This window comes from Vulpes lagopus, chromosome 1 (genome assembly GCF_018345385.1).
Source record: "Vulpes lagopus strain Blue_001 chromosome 1, ASM1834538v1, whole genome shotgun sequence".
In the NCBI taxonomy this organism is placed as follows: domain Eukaryota; kingdom Metazoa; phylum Chordata; class Mammalia; order Carnivora; family Canidae; genus Vulpes; species Vulpes lagopus.
In genome coordinates, this window is record NC_054824.1 from 112,571,808 (window position 1) to 112,594,701 (window position 22,894).

The 22,894-nt window shown below is 39.1% G+C and overlaps 1 protein-coding gene across 1 annotated transcript in view; it reads left to right on the top strand.

The window, feature by feature from the left end:
• LAMA1 (laminin subunit alpha 1) overlaps nt 1–22,894 on the top strand; it is a 155,351-nt gene that overhangs the window by 50,460 nt on the left and 81,997 nt on the right. Inside the window, exons 4-15 of the mRNA XM_041763608.1 lie at nt 3,983–4,225; nt 6,084–6,263; nt 8,777–8,866; nt 11,973–12,090; nt 13,198–13,376; nt 14,072–14,177; nt 16,169–16,329; nt 17,283–17,423; nt 18,622–18,795; nt 20,486–20,587; nt 21,558–21,769; nt 22,556–22,667. Of these exons, the coding sequence (XP_041619542.1) occupies nt 3,983–4,225; nt 6,084–6,263; nt 8,777–8,866; nt 11,973–12,090; nt 13,198–13,376; nt 14,072–14,177; nt 16,169–16,329; nt 17,283–17,423; nt 18,622–18,795; nt 20,486–20,587; nt 21,558–21,769; nt 22,556–22,667 (1,818 nt within the window). The remainder of the gene's footprint in view (nt 1–3,982; nt 4,226–6,083; nt 6,264–8,776; nt 8,867–11,972; nt 12,091–13,197; nt 13,377–14,071; nt 14,178–16,168; nt 16,330–17,282; nt 17,424–18,621; nt 18,796–20,485; nt 20,588–21,557; nt 21,770–22,555; nt 22,668–22,894) is intronic.

The window sequence follows — 22,894 nt, forward strand, 5'->3', positions numbered from 1 at the left end:
TCTCTTACACTCTCTCCCTTTCCTACCCCCCTCCTCACCCTGGGCTCTCCCAAGAGAAACTCCAGAGTTAGCTGGAACAGCTGCCACTGCACTTGTTTGTATGTGAACCCAGCATTCAAGTGAATATAAGAGTCTTTTATTTTGGGACCACAAAAGGGAAGTTCGTCAACTTTAGGTGTATGTGGACATTTGGAGACCAGTGTTCTTATTGGGATCTGCAGCTCAGTAACTCGTCTCTTAATTTCTCTATATATCAGTTTCCAAATATATAAAATGGGCACAACAATCATTTGGAACTCAGGAGTTGTTTGGGATTAAATAAGATGATACACATACGATTCTCAATACACATGAAGTCATCCTACTAGTTCTTTCCATTTTAAATGTGAAACTGGAAAACAGAAGGTAAATGCATTTCATTTCAGCTGTCTTTGCGAATTTCCTTTCCTTCTATCCCTCTCTAATGGGCTGCCCCACTGCACTGTCTCACTGGGCACCTCCATTAAAAAAAATTTTTTTTTAATTTATTTCAGAGAGAAAGAAAGAGCACAAGTAGGGGGAGGAGGAGAAGGAGAGGATCTCAAACAGACTCCCTGCTGAGCTTGGAGCCCCAAATGGGGCTCAATCCCACGACCCTGAGATCATGACTGGAGCTGAAATCAAGAGTCAGCTGCTGAGCTGAGCCACCCAGGTGCCCTTGGGCACCTCCATTTTTTAAGGTCTAGTTTAATATATTCATCAATGGTGAATGATTGGGTTTCCATGATCATGGAATTCTACTTCTATGGTGAAGGTATTTGTAAAGCAATTGGACAAGCAATACATAAAGATGAGAATGTTCTCTCTTCAGTTAGTTTGGGCACCACTGTAAAAACCAGTGGAAAACTGTGAAGGATGGAGTCTGGCAACATGCTCCAGGACAGCACAGGATCTTTGAGAAGGTGGAAGTATCCTACCCCAAGCTGTGTAACAAACTCTGGATATACTTCAGGACTAGTTCTAGAGGACACAATCAGATTAATTGCCAGGTACTTCTCAGAAGTGTTCAGTATTTAAGTAACATTAACATTTAGTAAATCAGGGAAACAAATTATGAAATATATGAATTATAAAATCGGGGAAAAGGTTCTTTAAAATAAATACTCAAAAATAAAACTCATGGAACTGTGTTCACAGGAGAATATTTGGAGATGTTTATGCCAGGACAAAATAGTCTTTGCATTATTTTAATTTTTAAAAGTGGTTTTCATTGGGACACCTGGGTGGCTCAGTGGGAGCATCTCCCTTCGGCTCAGTTCATGACCCCGGGGTCCTGGGATCAAGTCCGGTATCAGTCTCTCCTACAGGGAACCTGCTTCTCCCTTTGCCTGTGTCTCTGACTCTCTGTGTGTGTGTCTCTCATGAATAAATAAATAAAATATTTTTTTTAAAAAGTAGCCTTAATTGATAAAAATGGTTTTAGATTTTTAAACATAGACTGTTCAGTTCTACTTCGAGGCATTAATAACAGGACAGAGCTGGTCATTTTCCTCATTACTAAAACCTGAGAATGTTGTTTTACTTCTAATATGCTTGAGAAGCAGTGGTTGCATGTTAAAGGAAAATAGCACATGATGAATATGGATTATCAAAATACCAGACACACTTCTATTAGGTTGCAGACTAAGCTTGGTTGGAGGCTTTTTCTTGAAGGTGAATAGAGTTATGATAATGAAATATAATTGTCTCTCCCAGAGAATGATTCAGTAGGTGAGTATAAAATTATTTGGTTTATGGCAGATTAACATTAAGAAGCTCTTGTGTTCCCAGAATAGGAGAGGGCTAAGATGCTAAACCCAAAAGCAAGAAAAGCAAAATATCCAGGGACAATAAGACTCAGAATAAGTGAATAATAACTTCCTTCCCAATGCATACACATATGTATGTATATACACACACATACATTCACATAAACGCATATGTGCATACATATTTCTTTACATATATAACATATATATTTAAAAGATTAAAAAATTTTTCACTTTGGTTTTAAAAAAAATCCTCTATCAATTTGGGTTACAGGAAATCCAGAGTAAATAGCGGTTCACATGGAAAAAGGCATTTTTCTGTGTTGTTGCTCCTGCAATCTTGTGATCTAGGTTTACTAACAGGAAAGTGAATGCTTGCTAAGGCTGAATTACTGAAACAAAGGACATGATGTTTTTACTGTTTTCCCAATTCAGAAAACATTTGGAGTTTTGTATTCAGTTCACGGGAACTGTGGGTTAAAGGAAGGTTGTGTCCAGGGCATGACGACAAGGCAATGAGGTCTTGTGAGACTGAGTGTTTTCAGGTAAACAGAAAGTCGAGGCTGACAACTTTGGGTTCTGGAGGTGATATATGATTGTTATATTTAAATGTTTGAAGGAGAGTTACATGAAATCAATGAACATCTTTTCCACAGCTCCAGAGCGTGGAATTTATGAGGCACTTTGAGAATCAATCCAGGGAAAGATCCCCCAACAGGGGAATTTTACATAAAACAAAAGAACTATATTAGGAGTAAATGAATTTCCTGTCACTGTGGTAGTCCTGGAGGGGCTGGTTGGTGGAGAGATGATTCCTTCTTAATCCTGAATTTGAGGCTACATAGTGACAAGAGCCCTTTCCAGATCCAAGATTTACCTGGCTAGTCTATTCATACCTTGGTCATCTACATCCTCTTTTTCCCTGTATGCCAGCTCTACACTTTTCTGACTTTTTATTTCTTTCTCAGTGAATCTTTTTCATCTTTTAGAACAGCTTTTAATGTTTTTTTTTTCAGTTTTTAATGTTTACAGAAAAATGTGTGTTAACTACAGAGTCCCATATCGCCCTCACTCCTCTGCACCCATCCCCCTTCTTATTCTCATCTTGCATTAGTGTAAAACATTTGTTTCAACTGATGAGCTGATGTGGATATATTGTTATTAATTAAGTCCCTAGTTTACATTTTTTCACTCATTATGCTGCACATTCTATGGGTTTTGACAAATATGTAATGACATGTGTCCACAACTATGCTGTCCAACTATTGGTATTCTATTGTACAGAATAGCTTCACTGCCCTAAGAATCCTCTGTGGGCCCCTATTCATCCCTCTTTCCCCCAATCCTTGGCAACTGTTGATCTTTTTACTGTCTCTGTGTTTTTAGCTTATCCAGAATGGATAAGGAATTGTATTGTATTGTAGCCTTTTCAGATTGGCTCTTTCACTTAGCAACATGCATTTAGCTTGTAGTGTGAGAGCTTCTTTCTTTTTATCATTACATAATACTTTATTGTATAGATGTATCACACTTTGTTTATCTATTCATCTATGGAAGTTTTCCATTCATTTAGGTAAATACCAAGGAATGCAGTTGCTGGGATGTATGCTAAGAATGTGGTTAATTTTTTTAAGAAACTGACATTTTAAGAAACTTGCGTTTGCAAGCAGCTTTACCATTTTGCATTCCCATAAACAGTTAACGGGAGTTCCTGTTGTTCACATCCTTGTCAGCTTTGGTATTGTTCATGCTTTGGATTTACGTCATTCAAATAGGCACACACGTAGTGGACTGACTTTTTCCCCTCATATTCAGATGTGTTACTTCCAAATTACTTAAAGAAATGCATTAAAGCTACTGTTGGTGGAATGTAATGTCACTATTATCATTCAGAATCCAGATGGAAAGATACCAGAAACAAGAAAACAAGCACTTATATTAATATTAATACTGTTAATAATAATTGTAATAATACAAATTTATTTGTGAGTGCTTTTTCAAGTTTATTTTGAAATGTGATGTCACCAGGAGAACATTCATAAGACCTATTTCTGATCAGCATTTATAAAGCAATTACACTCAAAAGCCTTAGGAGACATTGGCGATCATCAAACAATACTTCTCTCAAGAGGTGCTTTATTTTTGAGCCATTGCTACTGATTCTTGATTAAGATTTCTCAGTGTCTTTGTTTCAGGTCTTTCAAGTTGCCTATGTCATTATCAAAGCCGCTAACGCCCCTCGACCTGGAAACTGGATTTTGGAGCGTTCTCTGGATGGCACCACATTTAGCCCCTGGCAGTACTATGCAGTCAGTGACACAGAGTGTTTGACTCGTTACAATATCACTCCAAGACGGGGGCCACCCACCTACAGGGCCGATGATGAAGTGATCTGCACCTCCTACTATTCTAGACTGGTGCCACTTGAGCATGGAGAGGTACTGTGCCCACTGTAGTAATATCTGGTTTTTCTCCAGAGCCCTCACCTCAGATGTGAGGATAGCAGTTTTAAGAGCCAACAAAAGTGGATCTCTTGTAGTACAGATTACAGAGATCTTTAACCTAGTATCTGGCTGTGTTTAAGGTATTGACAGGAGTCTCCTAATGATTGATGTTGTAACCCATACATTTCATCTTATTGATTTCTTCCTTTCTAGAAGAGCTCTTCAATTTTCTGTCTGCCATGGATCTGTAACTCTCAGATCCTCTTAAAGACAATTTTCGTATGGTTTCACCCATATGTGGAATATAAGAAATAGTGAAAGGGAATGTAAGGGAATGGGGGGAACTAAGTGGGGAAAAATTAGAGAGGAAGAAAAACCATGAGAGACTCCTAACTCTGGGAAACAAAGGGTTGCAGAAGGGGAAGTGGGTGGGGGGATGGAGTAATTGGGTGACAGGCACTGAGGAGGGCACTTGATGGGATGAGCACTGGGTGTTATACTATATGTGGGCAAATTGAATTTAAATTAAAAGATACTCTTAAAAGATCTTTCCTATGACACCAGGGCATGAACATTTGTTGAAATATATTTATTAAATATTTTGTTTATTTGAAAGAGAGTAAAAGTGAGAGAGATCACAGAGGGAGAGGAAGAAGCAGATTCACCACTGAGCAGGAAGCCCGATGCAGGGCTCCATCCCAGGGCTCTGAGATCATGATGTGAGCTGAATCAGGTAGAGGTTTAACTGACTGAGCCACCCAGGTGTCCTCATATGTTGAAATATTAAAGAGAGAGCTAAAATGCTTCCTGAAAGATGTGGTTTCTAGTTTTCTCTGTGAAATTCTCCTCTCTTCTCTAGAGGTGTTAAGGATTGGCTCTTAACCAAGGACTGGTGTAACCATGGCTCTTGAAGTATTCCACAGAGTGTACACATTCATTAAAGTCAGAGTATAATAAAAAAAAAAGCCATTCTAGGGATATCTGGGTGGCTCAGTGGTTGAGCATCTGCCTTCCACTCAGGTCATGATCCTGGGGTCTTGAGATCAAGATCTGCATCGGGCTCCCCACGGGGAGCCCGCTTCTCCCTCTGCCTGTGTCTCTGCTTCTCTCTGTGTGTATCTCATGAATAAATAAATAAGATATTTTAAAAAAAAGAATGGCTTCCCCCCCCCCCATTTTCTTCTTCTTCTTCTTTTAAATAGAGGAAGCACAGGGACAAGGTAGCAAGGAGGGGCAGAGGGAGAGAGGGAATCTTAAGCAGGTTCCATGCCCAGTGCAGAGCCTGGTGAGGGGCTCAATCTCATGATCCTGAGATCATGACTTGAACTGAACTTAGTCAGTTAACCAACCAAGCCGCCCAGGCCCCCCCAAAACAAGTCATTCTTTAGTAGTGCTTGGCCTGAAGAGATAAAACTAAAAACCTCTCCTGACTACTCTTTACAGCAGGAATCCTGCAGCAAGCCTGCATTGTTTTCAAGAGCAGAGATTAAGAGAGAGGGTATACAAAACTTTCTGGCACCTTCTCTCACACTCCTCAGTCTGTTCCGGGCATTTAGCATTTGTTTCAGAGGAGTCATAGCCTAATGATACATGTTAAAATACCCTGGACACTGGGAGAAGTGGTCCCGTTAAGTTGTCTAACAATTTCTGAGATGCTGGAACTTTAAATTAACTGAAAATATTTTGTGATCATGGTGTTCACAAGTAGTAATTAACAAATGTTGGGTTTCTACAAGAATCTAGTTGTTTGGTTTGATTTTAGATAGTATCAGTAAAGATTATGTCCTGAAGTTAAACAATCAGGGATATATTTTTGCCTGCTTAAAATTGACATTTGTTCATTTATCTTTAGATTCATACATCACTAATCAATGGCAGACCGAGTGCTGATGACCTTTCACCCAAGCTGTTGGAGTTTACTTCTGCACGATACATTCGCCTTCGCTTACAGCGCATTAGAACCCTCAATGCCGATCTCATGACCCTGAGCCACCGTGACCCTATAGACCTTGATCCTATTGTTACAAGACGAGTGAGTCCATGGCAGGGCTCCTGCCCATTGTGAAAAGTTTATTTTGTTTAAGGAAAGTAGATTTTTCTTTTTGGTTGGCTTTGTCCTCCTGGGTTAGCCTTTTTTTTTTTTTCTTATTTCATTGAAGATCATTATATATGCTTTGTTTAACATGCTACCTCTTAACTGGGGGATGGTTCTGACCTCCTACCCTCAGACCCCCTCCCCCCATTCCATAATGACGTGACGTAGTGAATGTTGCGGTATTGCTCTTCACATTCTGGTCTGGCTCCATGTTTGATCTTCAGCAAGCATATTGCTCTTGTTTTCACTTAAAGGGAAATGTTAAAGTCCGAGTTATAACTCATTCAAAAAACATTCAAGAAGATGTACAGATCTCAAGTAAGTGTATAAGGCTTGTGTGGACACATATTTTCAAATCCCTTGGATAAACCAGGAGTGGAATTATTGAGTTAGAGGGTAGCTATGTGTTTAGTATTTAAGAATTTGTTAAGCCTTATGGAAAGTTGTACCATTTTGCAGACCAGCAATGTGTGAGCCTGCTGTTGCATGGCACACTGTCACAGATTTGGATTGTCACCCATTTTCACATCAGTCACTCTGATGTGCATATGGTGGCACCTCCTTGTGATGTTAATTTGCATTTCCCTGATGACATATGTTGAGTAGTTGCTTATTGGTGTCTGATTGAATATTTTTGCTCATTTTTCATTTGAAATCATTTTTATCTCCTGATTACAGAGCTGTAAAAGAGTTTTATATATTTTGTGTACAAATCCTTTGTCAGGTATCTATGTTGCAAATATCTTCTCTGTTTGAAGCTTGCTTATTCACATTCCCATGATATTTGAGAGGTTTTAATTTTAATGAAGTCCAGTATATTATTTTTTCTTTTATACTTAATGCTTTCTCTGTCCTTTCTGAAAAGTACTTTTTTATTCCAGGTTTGCAAGGATGTTATCCTACGCATCTGTCTAGTAGCTTTATAGTTTTAGCTTTTACATTTATCGTCTTTCAAATTAATTTTTGTGTTTGGTGTGAGGTAGAGGTCAAGGCCTTTTGTTTCCCCATATATGCATGCAACTGTTCCAGCACCATTTGTTGAAAGTACTTTTCTCCATAAAATTGTTTTGGTGCTTTATTGAAAATTATTTGACCTTACTATTGTCTGTTTCTATTTCCAGACTCTGATATTCCATTGATCTATTTGTCTTTATGCCAATAACAAACTTTCTTGATTGCTATAGTTTTTTGGACTTAAGTAATGAAGTCAGGTACTATAATAAGTGCAACCTAGTTTTTTCAAGATCTTTTGCTCTTTTAGGCTCATTTTGTCTCATCTCCTTATAAATTTTAGAATGGGTTTGTTAATTTCTGCTCCCCCAAAAAATCCTGCGAAGATTTTCATTGGGATTCCACTGTATAGATAGATCAGTTTGGGAAGGATTTTGGAAGATGTTTTGACGATATTGGATCACCTAATCCGTGAAGATGCTGTATGTCTCCATTTGTCTTGGTCCTCTCTAGTTCCTCTTGGGAGTGTTTTATTGTTTGTTTTTTGGTACATCTACTTTTCAATTTATTCTTAAGTGTTATATATTTTTGCTCATTAGCCTTAATAGATTGCCTTCTAAATTTTTTTTCCATTGTTCATTGCTAGTATAGTCCATTTTGTTTATTGGTTTTACATACTAGGATATTGCTGAAGTCACAGATAGTTTCTAGTATGGATTTTTTTCTTTTTTTTTAAATTTTCCCAAGTACACAATAATATCATCTATAAATAATGAGAGTTTCGTCTTACTGTGCACCCTTTACGCTTTTGATTCCTTTTCTTTTGCATTATTGCACTGGCTGACACCTCCCATAGATGTGGAATGGAAATGACGAGAGCAGATTGTAAGAGGAAAGCACTTAATCTTCACTGCTAGCTCGCGGTTTTTCATGGATTCTCTTTATTAGGGCTGAGCAGATTCTCTTCTACTGGTTTGCTGAGTTTTTTTAATGAATGGTGTTAAATTCTGTTCCATGGTTTTTGTGACTCTTGAAATAATCAAATTATTTTTTTCACCTTTATTCTATTAATAGGGTGATGGATTAACATTTACTGATTTTTGTGTGTTGGACTAACTTTTCATGTTAGGGAAAAATCCTACTTGGTCATGAGTTATTATCTTTTGTATAAAGTACTCTATTCAGTTATATAGTGCTGTACTCAATGTAGCAATATTTTTTAGGATTATTAGTTCTGGGTTTTGAATATGACTGCCTGGTATAAGGTGCAGCCAAGTTAAGAATTTCTCTTATACTTTGACTTCTGTTGATGAGCTCATTTGGGCATTTATTTTAAATCAACATAAGAATTCTTTGTGTATGAAATATAATTTAAAATGTATAATAATTATTTTTTAGATTACCAGTAACAACTGAACTATTTGTTGGAGAGCCCAACATTTTCTCTTAACTTAAATAGAAGAAGCCTTAATCTTTGTTTGTCACTTTCTTTTCCTTAGTATTATTATTCCATCAAAGACATTTCTGTTGGAGGAATGTGTATTTGTTATGGCCATGCTAGTAGCTGCCCATGGGATGAAACTACAAAGGTGAGTTCTAGTATTTTATAGTATATTAAAACTTTAAAATATAAGTTATAGCTACAGTGTTTGCCTTATTGTTTTTTACTCAAGGCAGATGTCAAAAGGCATAAAATCATGCTCCAAAAAGATTCTTCAGATAATTTAACTGGTTTCATTTTTTTGAACAATTTTATTACACTTTTTTGGGAGGATATGTTTCTTTTTTCATTTTCCTAGTATGTCCAGGACAAAGCAGATTTTTTTTTCAACATGATAAGCATAGTCTTTAATCTCTATCACCAATTTCACCCAGCCTCTGTACTCCACACCCCTCCCTTCTGATAACCATCAGTTTGTTACCCATAATTAAGAGTCTGTTTCTTGGTTTTTGCCTCTGTTTCTTTTCTCACCTGTGCTCATTTGTTTTGTTTCTTAAATTCTACATAGGAGTGAGATCATATGGTATTTTTGCCTTTCTTTGGCTGACTTATTTCAGTTGGCATTATACTCTCTAGCTCTATCCATGTGGCAAATGGCAAGATTTCATTCCTTTTATGGCTGAATAATATTCCATTCTATGTATACATACCACTTCTTCTTTATTTATTCATCTATTGATGGACATTTGGGCTGCTTCCATAGTTCGACTATTGTAAATAGTGGTGCAATAAACATAGGATGTGTGTACCCCTTTGAATTAGCATTTCTGTATTTATTGGGTAAATACCCAGTAGCACAATTGCTGGATCAGGGTCAGTTCTATTTTTAACTTTTCGAGGACCCTCCATACTCTTTTCCATTGTGACTGTACCAGTTTACATTCTCACCAACAGTACAAGAGGGTTGGTTCCCCTTTCTCCACATCGTCACCAATACTTGTTGTTTCTTGGATTGTTGATTTTAGGCATTGACAGGTAAGGGGTGATATCTCATTGTAGTTTTGATTTACATTTCCCTGTTGATGAGTGATGTTGAGCATCTTTTTACGTATTTATTAGCCATCTAGATGTCTTCTTTGGAAAAATATCTATTCATTTCTTCTGCCCATTTTTTAATTGGATTATTTGTTTTTTTGGGTGTTGAATTGTAGCAGTTCTTTACATATTTTGGATACCAGCTCTTTGTTGGATATGTCATCTGCAAATGTCTTCTCCCATTAAATAGGTTACTTTTAGTTGATTGTTTCCTTTGCTGTGCAGAAACTTTTTATTTTGATGTAGTCCTAGTAGTTTATTTTTGCTTTTATTTCTCTTACCTTGGGAGATGTATCTTGAAAAATGTTGCTGTGGTCTATGTCAGAGAAATTACTGCCTGTGCTCTCTTCAAAGATTTTTATGGTTTTAGGCTTCACATTGGGTCTTTAATCCCTTTTGAGTTTTATTTTTGTGTATGGTAAAAAAAAAAAAAGTTTCATTCTTTTGCATGTAGCTGATCAGTTTTTCCAACACCATTTGTTGAAGATGCTGTCTTTTTCTCATTGTATGTTCATTCCTCCTTTGTCAAAGATTAATTGACCATATAATTGTGGGTTTATTTCTTGGTTTTCTGTTCTATTCCATTGATCTATGTGTCTATTTTTCTGCCAGTACATACTGCTTTAATTACTATCGCTTTGTAATATAACTTAAAATCTGGAATTGTGATATCTCCAGTTTCGTATTTTCAACATTGCTTTGGCTATTTGAGATCTTTTATGGTTTCATACACATTATAGGATTGTTTGTTCTAATTCTGTGAAAATGCTGTTGGTGTTTTGACAGGAATTGCATTAAATCTGTAGATTACTTTGGGTAGTATAGACATTTTAACAACATTCGTTCTTCCAATCCATGGGCATAGAGTTTTTTTCCATTTCTTTGTGTCATCTCGAAATGCTTTCATCAGTGTTTTATTGTTTTCAGAGTACATTTCTTTTATCTCTTTGGTAACATTTACTCCTGGATGTTTTATTGTTTTTGGTGTAATTGTAAATGCGATTGCTTTCTTAATTTTCCTTCCTGTTGCTTCATTATTAGTATATAGCAATGCAACAGGTTTATGTACATTAATTTTGTATCCTGCAACTTTACTGAATTCATTTATTAGTTCTACTAATTTTTTGGTAGAGTTGTTAGGGTTTTCCATATATAGTAATATGTCATCTGCACATAGTGAAAACTTTACTATTTCTTCCTTAGAAATTAGGATACCTTTTATTTCTTTTCTTATTTTTTGTTTGGAAGATATATTTCTAATCAAGCATTTACTATGAATTCTTTGTGGTAAAATATAGGTAACATAAAATTTACCATTTTAACCATTTTCAAGTATACAATTCAGTGGCCTGTTGAATTATGAAGCTCTTTTCTCTGTAACAACCGTAAAGCAAAAACCATGCAGTTATAAATTATGCTTATGTATTTTTTAAAATAATTATTCATCTCCTCCCATTTTCTCCATCTTCCATGTTTGTGGTACTAAATCAATAGAAATTCAAGTTTACTCGTTTTAGCATAATACTAAGTGAATGATATGACACTGTCTCCTCTTAAACAACTTAAATGAAGTGACTTATTATTCCCCCCCCAACCAGTCTTTTGATTTTCTGACTCTTGAATAGGATTACCTCTTTCAAGGCTGAAAACTAGGAAGATCAAGGAAATTATTAATAGGAATGTATAAACCCTTTTTTAAAAAAAGATTTTCTTTCTTTGAGATAGAGGGAAAGATAGTAGAGAGGGAGAGGGAGAGGGAGAAGCAGGCTCCCTGCCCAACAGGGAGCCTGAAGTGGCACTCAATCCCAGGACCATAGGATCATTACCTGAGCGGAAGGCAGACACTCAACATACTGAACCACCCAAGCACCCCAGGGAGCTTATAAACCCTTAATATCAGTGTATCTTATTTTGAAAACTTTTTGTTCATGAACCCATTTTATTTTTAGTTTTGTTTTATTCCTCCTCACTTCTGTTTATAACCAGGTCACATGTATATATTTTTCTCTAAAAAGTAATGCCAATATGTTTTGATATAACCATATGTCCTCAGTTGTACCATCGTGCTAGATATGTGACTTGATAAGTTCTTTTAAAAATAAAGTTACAAAAATATACAGGTTAATTTCCAGATGCAATTTTGTATTCCTTATTTCTAGAAACTACAGTGTCAGTGTGAACATAATACCTGTGGAGAGAGCTGCAGTAGGTGTTGTCCGGGGTACCACCAGCAGCCCTGGCGGCCCGGCACTGTTTCTGCTGGCAACACGTGTGAAAGTAGGTCCATTGAGAATGGAAGAATGTAGTTATTTTCCTTTTTAATATGTTTTATGATGGCTTAACATTGTGATTAGTATGTAACTTGTTTTCTTAGATATTCAAGTAGTTCCTTATTACCTTAATACAGTTTAAAGTATTAAGGCCCACATGCATCTTTAGGGATTTGCTATTTTACCTACGGTTCTTCTTCCCATATGGTAATTTATTCTTTATTAACTTGGATTTAATTTTTAAGTAGGCAATATATTCCCACAATTCCAACATCTACCAATATGTAAAAATATGTAGTAAAAAGTATTGTTTCCATTTTGTCTCCATCCTTTCCACTTTTTACTATTTCTTACTATGTTCTTTCTGAAATTTTTATGCAAATGAAGCATATATCAACATATTCCTTCCCCCAACATAATTTGTACATAGAACCTGCCATGCTCTGCATGCCATTCTATACATTGTTTTTGTATTTAACAATATGTTTTGAAATTTTTCCTCTTTTAGCAATATGAATTGCTATTCTTATTATTTTATTTTATTATTTTAATTCCAGTATAATTAACACACAGTGTTATGTTAGTTTCGAGTCTACAATACAGTAATTCAACAATTCTATACATTACTCAATGTTCGTCATGATAAGTGTGCACTTCATCCCCTTCACCAATTTTACCCACCCCCCACAAGACTCCTTTCTGGTAACCACCAGTTTGTTCTCTATTGAAATGCTGTTTTTTGAAAACAGTACTACTGAATTCCATTACATAGATGCAGTATAATTAAAATAGCTACCTATCCATGGATAGTTTGGTCGTTACCTATTTTTTGTTAACAAACAGTGGTGCAATGAATAAGCCTTTATGTTCTTAAGTGCAGGTACTTTTGCAGGATTATGATCCTAGAAGATAGGTTGAGGGGTCAAATGGGTATGCATGTTCATAATTTTGATGGCTACTCTCAATTGTCCTCCATAAGATTGCCCATATCCTATTAAAATGACTTATTCTGGGATTTTAATTGAATTTATGGTCATAGAAACGTATTTAGGGAGGGAAAGCTTTTCTTTATATAAGACATAATATATTAATTGATATGTTAAAATTCTCCTAGAATGTAATTGTCACAATAAAGCCCAAGACTGTTACTATGATGAAAGTGTTGCACATCAGAGGAGAAGTTTGAATACTGTTGGACAGTTCCAAGGAGGAGGGGTTTGCATCAATTGCCTGCAGAACACCATGGGAATCAATTGTGAAACCTGTATTGATGGATACTATAGACCACACAAGGTAAGAGCGTTTCTTCACCATGGCTGAATTTCATTGCCTTTTTAAGGTGGAAAAGAGACCACCAATAGTCAACTTCAGTATTGGAAACTTGTTTCCTTTTGTGATTATTTCCTTTTCTATTCTTATTGTGCTAATAGCATCTTTCAGACACCTGTTTCCTACTCTTTCTGTCCTGTTTTCTTGCTCAGAGTAGGATGTTCATTGTTATTTAACTTGGATTTGGGGCCCTACTGGCTGTGTAATCTTGGTTTTGTAATACTAACTGTGAATGTGAAGAGTCAGCCAAAAACTACTGCAGCTATATCTTGCCTGTAGGAAGTGCTCAGTCCATCCTCGGTTGACCTAATATGTAGTTATCACCTGGTTCTCTGCAGTGGTCTGGTCTAGGTGATGCTTCTTTTATATGGCTGTGAGAAATAGTGGAGTGAGGGGAGCCATGTAGCAGCAGTTGTAGGAAAGGATGTCACTGTGCTAATGATACCAGCTGCTGTCCTATCAAAAAATGTTTGGGGCTTTCTGTCTTGAGCTCACATTATTTTCCTGAGACCTATACTCCCTGGGTATACAAAATCATGATAATAGTCACATCCTCAGTGAAAAAAACCAATACCGTGTCATTGGTATTATTGTTGATATTATTCCTAATATTGCTTTTAACTCTAGTAAGATAATTCAGGACAAAATCTGCCTTTCAGGTGTCTCCTTATGAGGACAACCCTTGTCGTCCCTGTGACTGTGACCCTTTCGGGTCTCTCAGTTCTGTCTGTATTAAAGATGAGCTCCAATCTGGCTTACACAAAGGTAGGTATTTGATTCGTTTCTGTGCTTGATTTTTTTTTTTTTTTTGGTTGAAGATCTGTACCTGGTGGAACTATCACCATTGGATAGAAATTAGGTGATTTGAATCTTTTGTTTACACAATACCTACCAAACAATATTATGTGTCAGGCAATTTTTTAGGACCCAGGAATATGCACTTGAACAAGATGATCAAAATTCCTGCTCACAGGCAGACACTCAACAAACAAGTATATGCCTAATGTAACTCTGGGTAGGGATGAGTGCTATGGGCACGCAGCACAATTAGGAATCATGATTGGAGGGAGATGGGGTGTAAAGAGGGCAATGTTGTAGTGATGAAATGACATTTGAGCAGATAATTGAACATTCAAGGAGAGAAGAAATAAGGTTCAGTTTAGAGCCATAAGGGGGAACACAGTAAATAGCAATTCCTCTATTTAGCTCTTAGAAGACACTCACAAGGCTTTTACATACGTCATCTCACAAAGCAAACAAATTCTCCTGCTAACTTTGTAAATGTCAGTGTTCTTTCTGTTTCGAAAACTGCAAATGACTTGCAAATACCAGAATCTCCTGAAAAGGTTGCATCTGTTCAGAGACTTCTGTGACCTCATCTAATTTTCTGTCACTAGCAGTTAAAATAGATATTGATCAGCAGGGAAGGATGTGCCAACTGTGGGGCAATGCGGAGGGTAATTTACAGAATCGAATTAATTCTTACATGTGACTGGTAATGGGATGCTAATGATAATGAGGATGATGTTGATTGTAGTGACAATTACCCTTGATTGGGTTCATTTTAAAAAATATATCATTTAAAAAATGTATCCTTTTAAACATTCAACCATAGCAGATAGAAATTATTTAACACATTTTATAGGCAAGGAAACTGTAGCTCAGAGCAGTTAAGAAACTTGGCTGAAGCTCCACAACTAGAAAGTTTCAGGGTTGGCAGTAAAATCAGAGATAGTACTCATTGCCCTTTACTATTTCCCTTGTGCTTTAAAAAAAAAAAGAAAACAGCTTTATTTTGTGATACTTCACTACCACACAATTTACCTATGATGTATGATTCAGTAGCTTTTTTGGGGGGGGGGGTATTTTTGTGGGTGTAACCATCAACACAGCCTACTATTAGACCATTTTCACCACCCCATAAAGAAACCCCTTCCCCATTGGTAATCACTCTCTACTTCCCTCCACACCCTCCACCCCAGCCCTAGGCAACCACTGATCTACTTTCTCTCCAAAGATTTGCTTATTCTGGGCATTTCCTATAAACAGAACTATACAGTGTATGGCCTTTTGAGACTGGCTTCTTTTTCTTAGTGTCATGTTTCAAAGTTTATCCATTCTGTAGCCTCTACTGGTCCTTCAGTCTCTCTCTCTCTTTCTCTCTTTTTTTTTTCTGAACACAACTCTATCATATGTATATGCCACATGTGATATAGCCATTCATCAGTTGAGTATTTCATTCGTTTCCACTTTTTGGCTATTGTGAATAATGCTGCTACTATCATTCCTGTGTACCTTTTTTGTGGATGTATGTTTTCATTGTTCTTAGGTTAATGGTTAGGAGTGAAATTGCTGAGTCACAGAATAACTCTATGCTTCATATTTTGAAGAAGTGCCAAACTGTTTTCCAGAGTCGCTGCACCATCTGAGAGTCCCATCAGCCTCTGTTTTTCATCTCCATTTTCTTTTTTTTAACCAAGGGTCAACAAATTGTGGGCCATGTGCCATATGTGGCATACCACCGCACCGCCTGTTTTTGTAAATAAAGTTTTATTGGAACAGAGCTGTGCCCATCTGTTTATGTATCATGTAAGGCTGCTCTCAAGCAGTTATGGCAAAAGTAAGTAATTGCAACAGAGATTCTTTGGCAACAAACTTGAACTAGTTCGTCTCTGGCCCTTTACAGAAATAGTTTGCCAACCCCGGCTTTAACATTTTACCCTCCTTTTGGGCCACTGCCATCCTTTTCTTTGCAGGGAAGCAGCCAGGTCAATGTCCATGCAAGGAAGGCTATGCAGGAGAAAAATGTGATCGCTGCCAATTTGGTTACAAGGCTTATCCAGCCTGCATCCGCTGTGAGTGTAGTCGGGCTGGGAGTGTGAACGAGGACCCGTGCTCAGAGCCTTGTCTCTGTAAGGTAGGTGTGGGAGTTAAAAATGACCCTGCGTTTCCTTTGAGGTGTCCTGAGAAAGGAACACATTCCATAGGTTCAAGGATCAGGTCTTGAGCAAAGCAGCAAGGTTGAAATGGAACCCTGCTTTCCCGCACCTTCCTGAGACCCATAATGTTATGTCGCAGTCTATGTCCTTGGCTTTAAATGGGCACCCTGTTTGCCTTTTTTGGTGCCTTCTGGGCAATGGCCAAATATTCCAGAGTTATTTCTGTGACTCCCCAGATGAAACTGAATACTGCATTTCTTAGGCCTGGGCCATTATCTCTTCTCTGACATTCTGTTCCAGCTTTGTGTTTAGGGGAGAACCAGATAAGTATTACATTTGTAAAAATATTATTTAAAGGAAGATATATTATTTTAGATTTCTCTTAAAAAGGAATTGGACAATGATGTAAAACACAGTAATTGGGGTCCAGGGAGGTGGGGTTTTTTGCCATCTGGTATTAATATCCATCTTCTCACAATAACCAAAATTTGTAGGACTTCCCATTATGTCTGATATGTTTCTCCCCATGTAAGCAGAGTCTTAAGCACATGTTATAAGTGGCTGAAAATAATCTTGAGCATTTATTAAGGAGACAATTATATAGCTCTCCTCAGGTTTTTAAATTCTTGGAAGATCAGCAAAAATGGAAAATCTAAAACAAAGCATACAAAAAAAGTCATTTCACTATAATGACCAAGCTCTAGGATCCTGACCCTCATTCTTGACTACAAACTAGGTGGTAATAATTTCAAAATATCTATTCTGGAAATAATGACTTCATGAGGCTTTACATTTACTTTGAGCATCTGTTTATTCACGTATTTGTCTGGATCACCAAACACCTTCTTTGTTAATGTCATGTTACTGTCACTTGCTTCTATCTACCTGGACACATTGGTTTCAAAGCTAATCTTTTCTCTCTTATGTGCAGGAAAATGTTGAGGGAGACAATTGTGACCTCTGCAAGCCAGGATTCTATAACTTGAAGGAGAGAAACCCTGAGGGCTGCTCAGAGTGCTTCTGCTTTGGCGTCTCTGATGTCTGTGACAGCCTTTCTTGGTCCCTCAGTCAGGTGAGGGTACCTTCCCTGAGCCCGGATTTGGGATGTGTGGCACCTCAAATGAGCTCTCTGGGGGTTGTGTTCTAAAGCATGGGGGCTGCATTTCCCTGTACCACCGCCCCTGGCCATTTGGAATGATGACGACATGGATCAGAGGCAGCCTGCCACCAAAGTGTCATAAAAGTTTCTTTCTTGGTTATGTGTTTGTTCCCACATACATTTCCCAATCCAAACAATAGATGTAGAATGTGTAGTGTTTACATTTCTTCTGTGGGGAAATGCATCTAGTTGTAGGGCCAGATGTGAGATCTGGGACCCACTGCTCTGCCCTGGTCTCAGGCCAGGAAGCACATCAGGACATGAGGCCATGCAGAATGTTCTAGCTCAGAGAACCTGATGAGGTTAGGAACAACAGCAAAGGACACAGGAATTATGAGGGCAGGTAGGATATCCTCAGTGGTTCTGGGGATGGGGAGTCCTAGGGGGATGCCAAATGGTGCCTGGGGAGGACAGTGTAATGGCTGGAGGTCAGGGAGGACCGCAGGGCACAGGGCTCATCCACAACCACCTGGCCTCCCCAAGGCCATCTCAGAAGAGCTGTATTCAGGGTAGAGGGGGTGTTAGTCCCTGACTCCATTTCCCTCCCTCCCTCCCTCACTGGCAGGTTGGTGAGGAGTGGGAGCAACACGGGGGAGGGAGTGGGAATCCCCATCAGTACCTGAGAATGAAGGTGAGTCCCTGTGGCCACCATGCTGGGTGATGGCTTGTCATCTCTTTGTAGCTGACAAATTAGGAGGATAGGATCTGGAGGTTATTTTCATACACTTTTCAGCTTTTTGGTGAAAAGCAGGAAGCAATGATGAAAAAAAACCAGTTAGCAAAAGACGTTTTGTTCAATGCACTTATTAAGGTCTTGGTATTTTTTTTATCTAAAAAATATATATCCGTGGCCTTTGACAGTTTTGCTCACCTACTTGCTTATAAGTGATCTGGGGGTCTGAGGAGTGTTTGACTCATTCTGAGATTTTCTTGGTCTTTTGGCAAGTAGAAGGGTCACGAGTCGTGTGGTTCTATGGCCACAACGTATTAACTCTGTCCCTAGCTCAGCTTTCTGAGTCTGTTTCTTCATTGTGAGGATACTAGTACTGGACTGGGTGAAATCTGAGGTGACTTCTATTTCACATTCTGAAATTCTGAATCTCTTTTTAAGGTGAAAGATATGTCTGGGTGGCTGGTCACTGATCTGATCAGTTCAAGCAAGATCCGGTCTCAGCAAGACTCACTGGGTGGGCGTCATCAGATTAGCATCAACAACTCGGTGGTCATGCAGAGGCTGACTTCCAAGTATTACTGGTCGGCCCCGGAGGCCTACCTCGGAAACAAGGTAGGCCCATCGCCCAAAGTAACACTCTTGGGCAAAGATCTCAGAGCACATTAAGAAAGAGCCTCTGTTGGCAATTTAAGGATTCAGGTTCATCTTATGGTCACTCCAGGGTTTGCCAGATAATTATTCAGCATTTATTTATACCTGACTCACATGGTCTTGTTTATCCTTGTGTGACTTTATTACATCATCAAAATATGAACTTTCCTCTTGGCCACGTCGGTCACAGGCAGCCAGTTGTAGGGAGTCTTGTCCCCTCCGCCCATGACAGGCTCTCTACTTTCCTCTGGGTTTCTGGATCACATGGGCCTCTGTGCAGCATCCATCACATCCCAGCCTGTACTTACTGTAGGGCTCGGTGGAGAGCCTGGCACAAGAGAAGGCACTTGGGCAGGAAAGGCTGTGCCCTGGGGCTGGTGTCTTGCCAGTTTCAATATCCAAATGGACTGTTTCTCACCCAATGTTCACATTTACCAACAGATAAAATACTTTTAAGAACATGCAACCTGGTGATTCTGCAAAGTGGGAATTTGGTTCATGTGATTTAATCTCTCCCTTCAATGCCATTGTCTCCTTCCTCCTCACCAGTAATGCCACTTCTCTCCAGATTCTGATGATCTGGAAATATACTCAGTGGACTCTACCTTCATGACTCGAGCTCCATGCTCACCCGCACTGTGCATTTGGTTTGTCTTGAAGTAGTGGTATGTTTCATAGTCGTGTAGGCCTTATGGCTTGGGAAGTTTCTACTTCATTTGCTGGTTATATTTTAATTTAATTTAATTTTTTTATTTTTATTATTATTTTTTATTTATGATAGTCACAGAGAGAGAGAGAGAGAGAGAGAGAGAGAGAGAGAGAGAGAGGCAGAGACATAGGCAGAGGGAAAAGCAGGCTCCATGCACCGGGAGCCCGACGTGGGATTCAATCCCGGGTCTCCAGGATCTCGCCCTGGGCCAAAGGCAGGCGCCAAACTGCTGCGCCATCCAGGGATTCCATATTTTAATTTTATAACTTATTTTGTTTAGATTTAGGTTATGTCATGTTCATATTTCGAAAATATTGTTTTCCCATCAAATTATAAGCCTAGAAGACATGTTCTGTTTATAATGTGATTGTGTCACCAAAAGTCATTGATTTTTTTCTTTTTTTTCTGTTAAGATCACTTTTCCAATTTTTTGGTACAAGGACTGGATTCTAAACATTGTTGTAACACACCTATCATAAAGCAAATCCACATTTTACAGTAAAGGATATGACCAGGAAGAAAAACAGTCTTTTAGCTGATAAGTCACGTTCCTAATTGTTCTCCTACAAGGAGGGCGATGAAATCAGAATGTTGGAATTCTCGTCGTGGATCTAACTCCTAAATCCTAAAGGACTGAAATGAAATCCACGTCTCTTGTGTGATTCACAGACATTTATGCTCATTAACCTTGGGCTCTCCAAGAAGGAGTACATCTTTCTTCTGTACATTTAAATGACATCATGCATTTTGGTAGTATTGATTAAACAAAATATTCGTATAATAGGCTCTCTTTTCACTGCCTTAATGTGAACTTGCGTACATGCTGTGGCCACCAGGCCGCCTTGCAGCCTGGTCGTTCCTGATGGATCCTGGCCACCGCTTTCTCTTCCCGAGGGGCTGCGGCTGCTTGCCCTCGTGTTCACTCTCGTTTACCTACTGCAGCTGACTGCATTTGGTGGCTTCCTGAAGTACACGGTGTCTTATGACATCCCAGTGGAGACCGTGGATGGCGACCCCATGTCCTATGCCGACGTTATCATTAAGGTACTTGCTTGCATGCTGCCTTGCATGGAGCTGCAGGGCCTAGTCGGGTGACAGTTTTATGACTCCGAGTGGCTAAGGGGGGCCATGGGAGCAGGGAGCACATGGCCAGGTGGCCGTTCAGCAGGGACCCCCCTCGTCCAGGCACCGACGAGACTGAGTGTGCAGGTTCTCCTTGGGCCCATGTCTGGAACTGCCTCAGGACAGCACAGGTGGCTCTTCCCTCCAGCCCCGAAGCTGACCCATCTTTTCACATGTGCAAGGAAGACAGGTGTCTGCTCTGATGTCAGAATGACCCTGTCAGCCCCGTGAGTCCCTCTGTCTCCTGCCGTGTCGCCTCCCACGTGAATGCTTAGGCAGCAGTGCTCGTCGGTGTCGGGGTGGGAGATGGGTCACCAGCTTTGTCCCCAGCCACTGTCCCTAACCCTGTATCCTCACTCCTCTCCTCTGTCATTGCTCAAAGACCCAGCTCGGACTCACTGGTAATTTTCCTGAAGGTCAGAAACTGCCTCGGGTTTTGGTCTGCTGTGTCCATCCCCTCTTCTGTCCCCTTTAATGACATCCAGCCAGCCGCAAGGGGAAATGGGTGGCATAAAGCATTTTTGCGAATGGCAGTTTTATGGAAAGCTAGAAGTCTCTATATCCTTTTTCTACTTCTGCTCTTCGGTTAAAGACTAGGAGTGTCAGGTTGGTTGTTTGGGAAAAAACCATGGGAACATACTTACTGTTTCTCTTCTGAGATCCCAGCGAGCCACCCAGCCTTTAGATCTATTATCTGAACCCCTCTGAGGGGGATGCAGTGAAACATCTCTCCTCTGATCGTTCTGGACCAAGGCTTCTAGATGCTGTTGCATGTTTGCCCTGAGAACCTAAGCTGAAATGAAAAGCCACGTTGCTAAATACAAATTTACTTTGATTTTTTTTTATCATGGCATTGAATTTCAAATATATTTTCTCTTATTTTAAATGTTAGGGAAATGGACTCACTTTGAGCACCCAGGCCGAGGGCCTGTCATTACAGCCCTATGAAGAGTACCTGAACGTGGTCAGACTAGTGCCTGAGAACTTCCGAGATTTTAATAACAAAAGGGAGATAGATCGTGACCAGCTGATGACTGTCCTCGCCAACGTGACACATCTCTTGATCAGAGCCAACTACAATTCTGCAAAAATGGCTCTTTACAGGTGTGTATTGAAAGAGAGGGAAAGCTCATGGTGAGCATCCTCAATCTTGTCTTCATCTATTGATACTTGTGCCTTTTAAGTGTGATTTATTTTACTTGATTATTTTAAGGGTGCACCTAATGGAGCCAGCTGTTTTAAAACATACTTTTATTACTATAATTTTAGTGAAGATGTAAGAATAGTTGTCCATGACAAATGTGCCTCAGTAGGAGATCATCTTGATGTCAGGATCAGAAACTTCCAGGGTGGTTTTCTGAGAAATACCTAATAAGATCACAATTGTCTGGACCATCTTACATCTGGTTTTCACCTTCCTGATGTTAATGGTCTTATATTTTACTATTTAATTTAAGCTAATGTTCTCATTTTCAGTCATTTTATTACTTCCAGCAGGTCAATTTCTGGCAATGCCAGGCTAAGCATACAAGTTGGACACAGCTAAAGCAAACACAGAATTACACATTTAAGGACAATCTCCATATTCGAGATAGGATGATTGAATGGGTTAGTTTTTCTAAAGTGCTTCAAGTCAGACTGGGCAACATCAGACCCTTCCCACAGCTGGCTGGGCAATTGCTTGCCTTTGCACCAAATGTTTCAAAGGCTTTCTGGGGAATACGGATGGCTTTCAGAAATCATATTGGTGTGAAAATCTTTAGTTACTTAGAAAAGTCGCATCACCTTTTTGTTTGAACAAAACCTTTAAGAATTCACCTTCATCAAGGTGTTAGATTATCATTTGCAGGTGGGTGTCTAAGTCACGTGATGACCCTGATCTATTGGTAGGTTGGATTCTGTCTCTTTGGATACAGCCAGCCCTAACGTTATAGACCTGGCCCTGGCCACTGAGGTGGAGCACTGTGAATGCCCCCAAGGCTACGCAGGGATCTCCTGTGAGGTAAGGCTCCTCTTCTTCCCTTCCTATTGCCTTCCTTTTGTTCTTTCCTCAGGAGAAAAAAGCACATTGAGATTATACAATGACCCACACTTGGATTTTAACTTTAGAAACATAATGTTTGGCTCAGACTTCAGGGACCTATGGATATATTGGAAGTCACAATGTTTAAAGAAATCTGGCGTACCTCTTCCAAGGGGGTCATGAGACCCCTGGAAATCCCCATACTT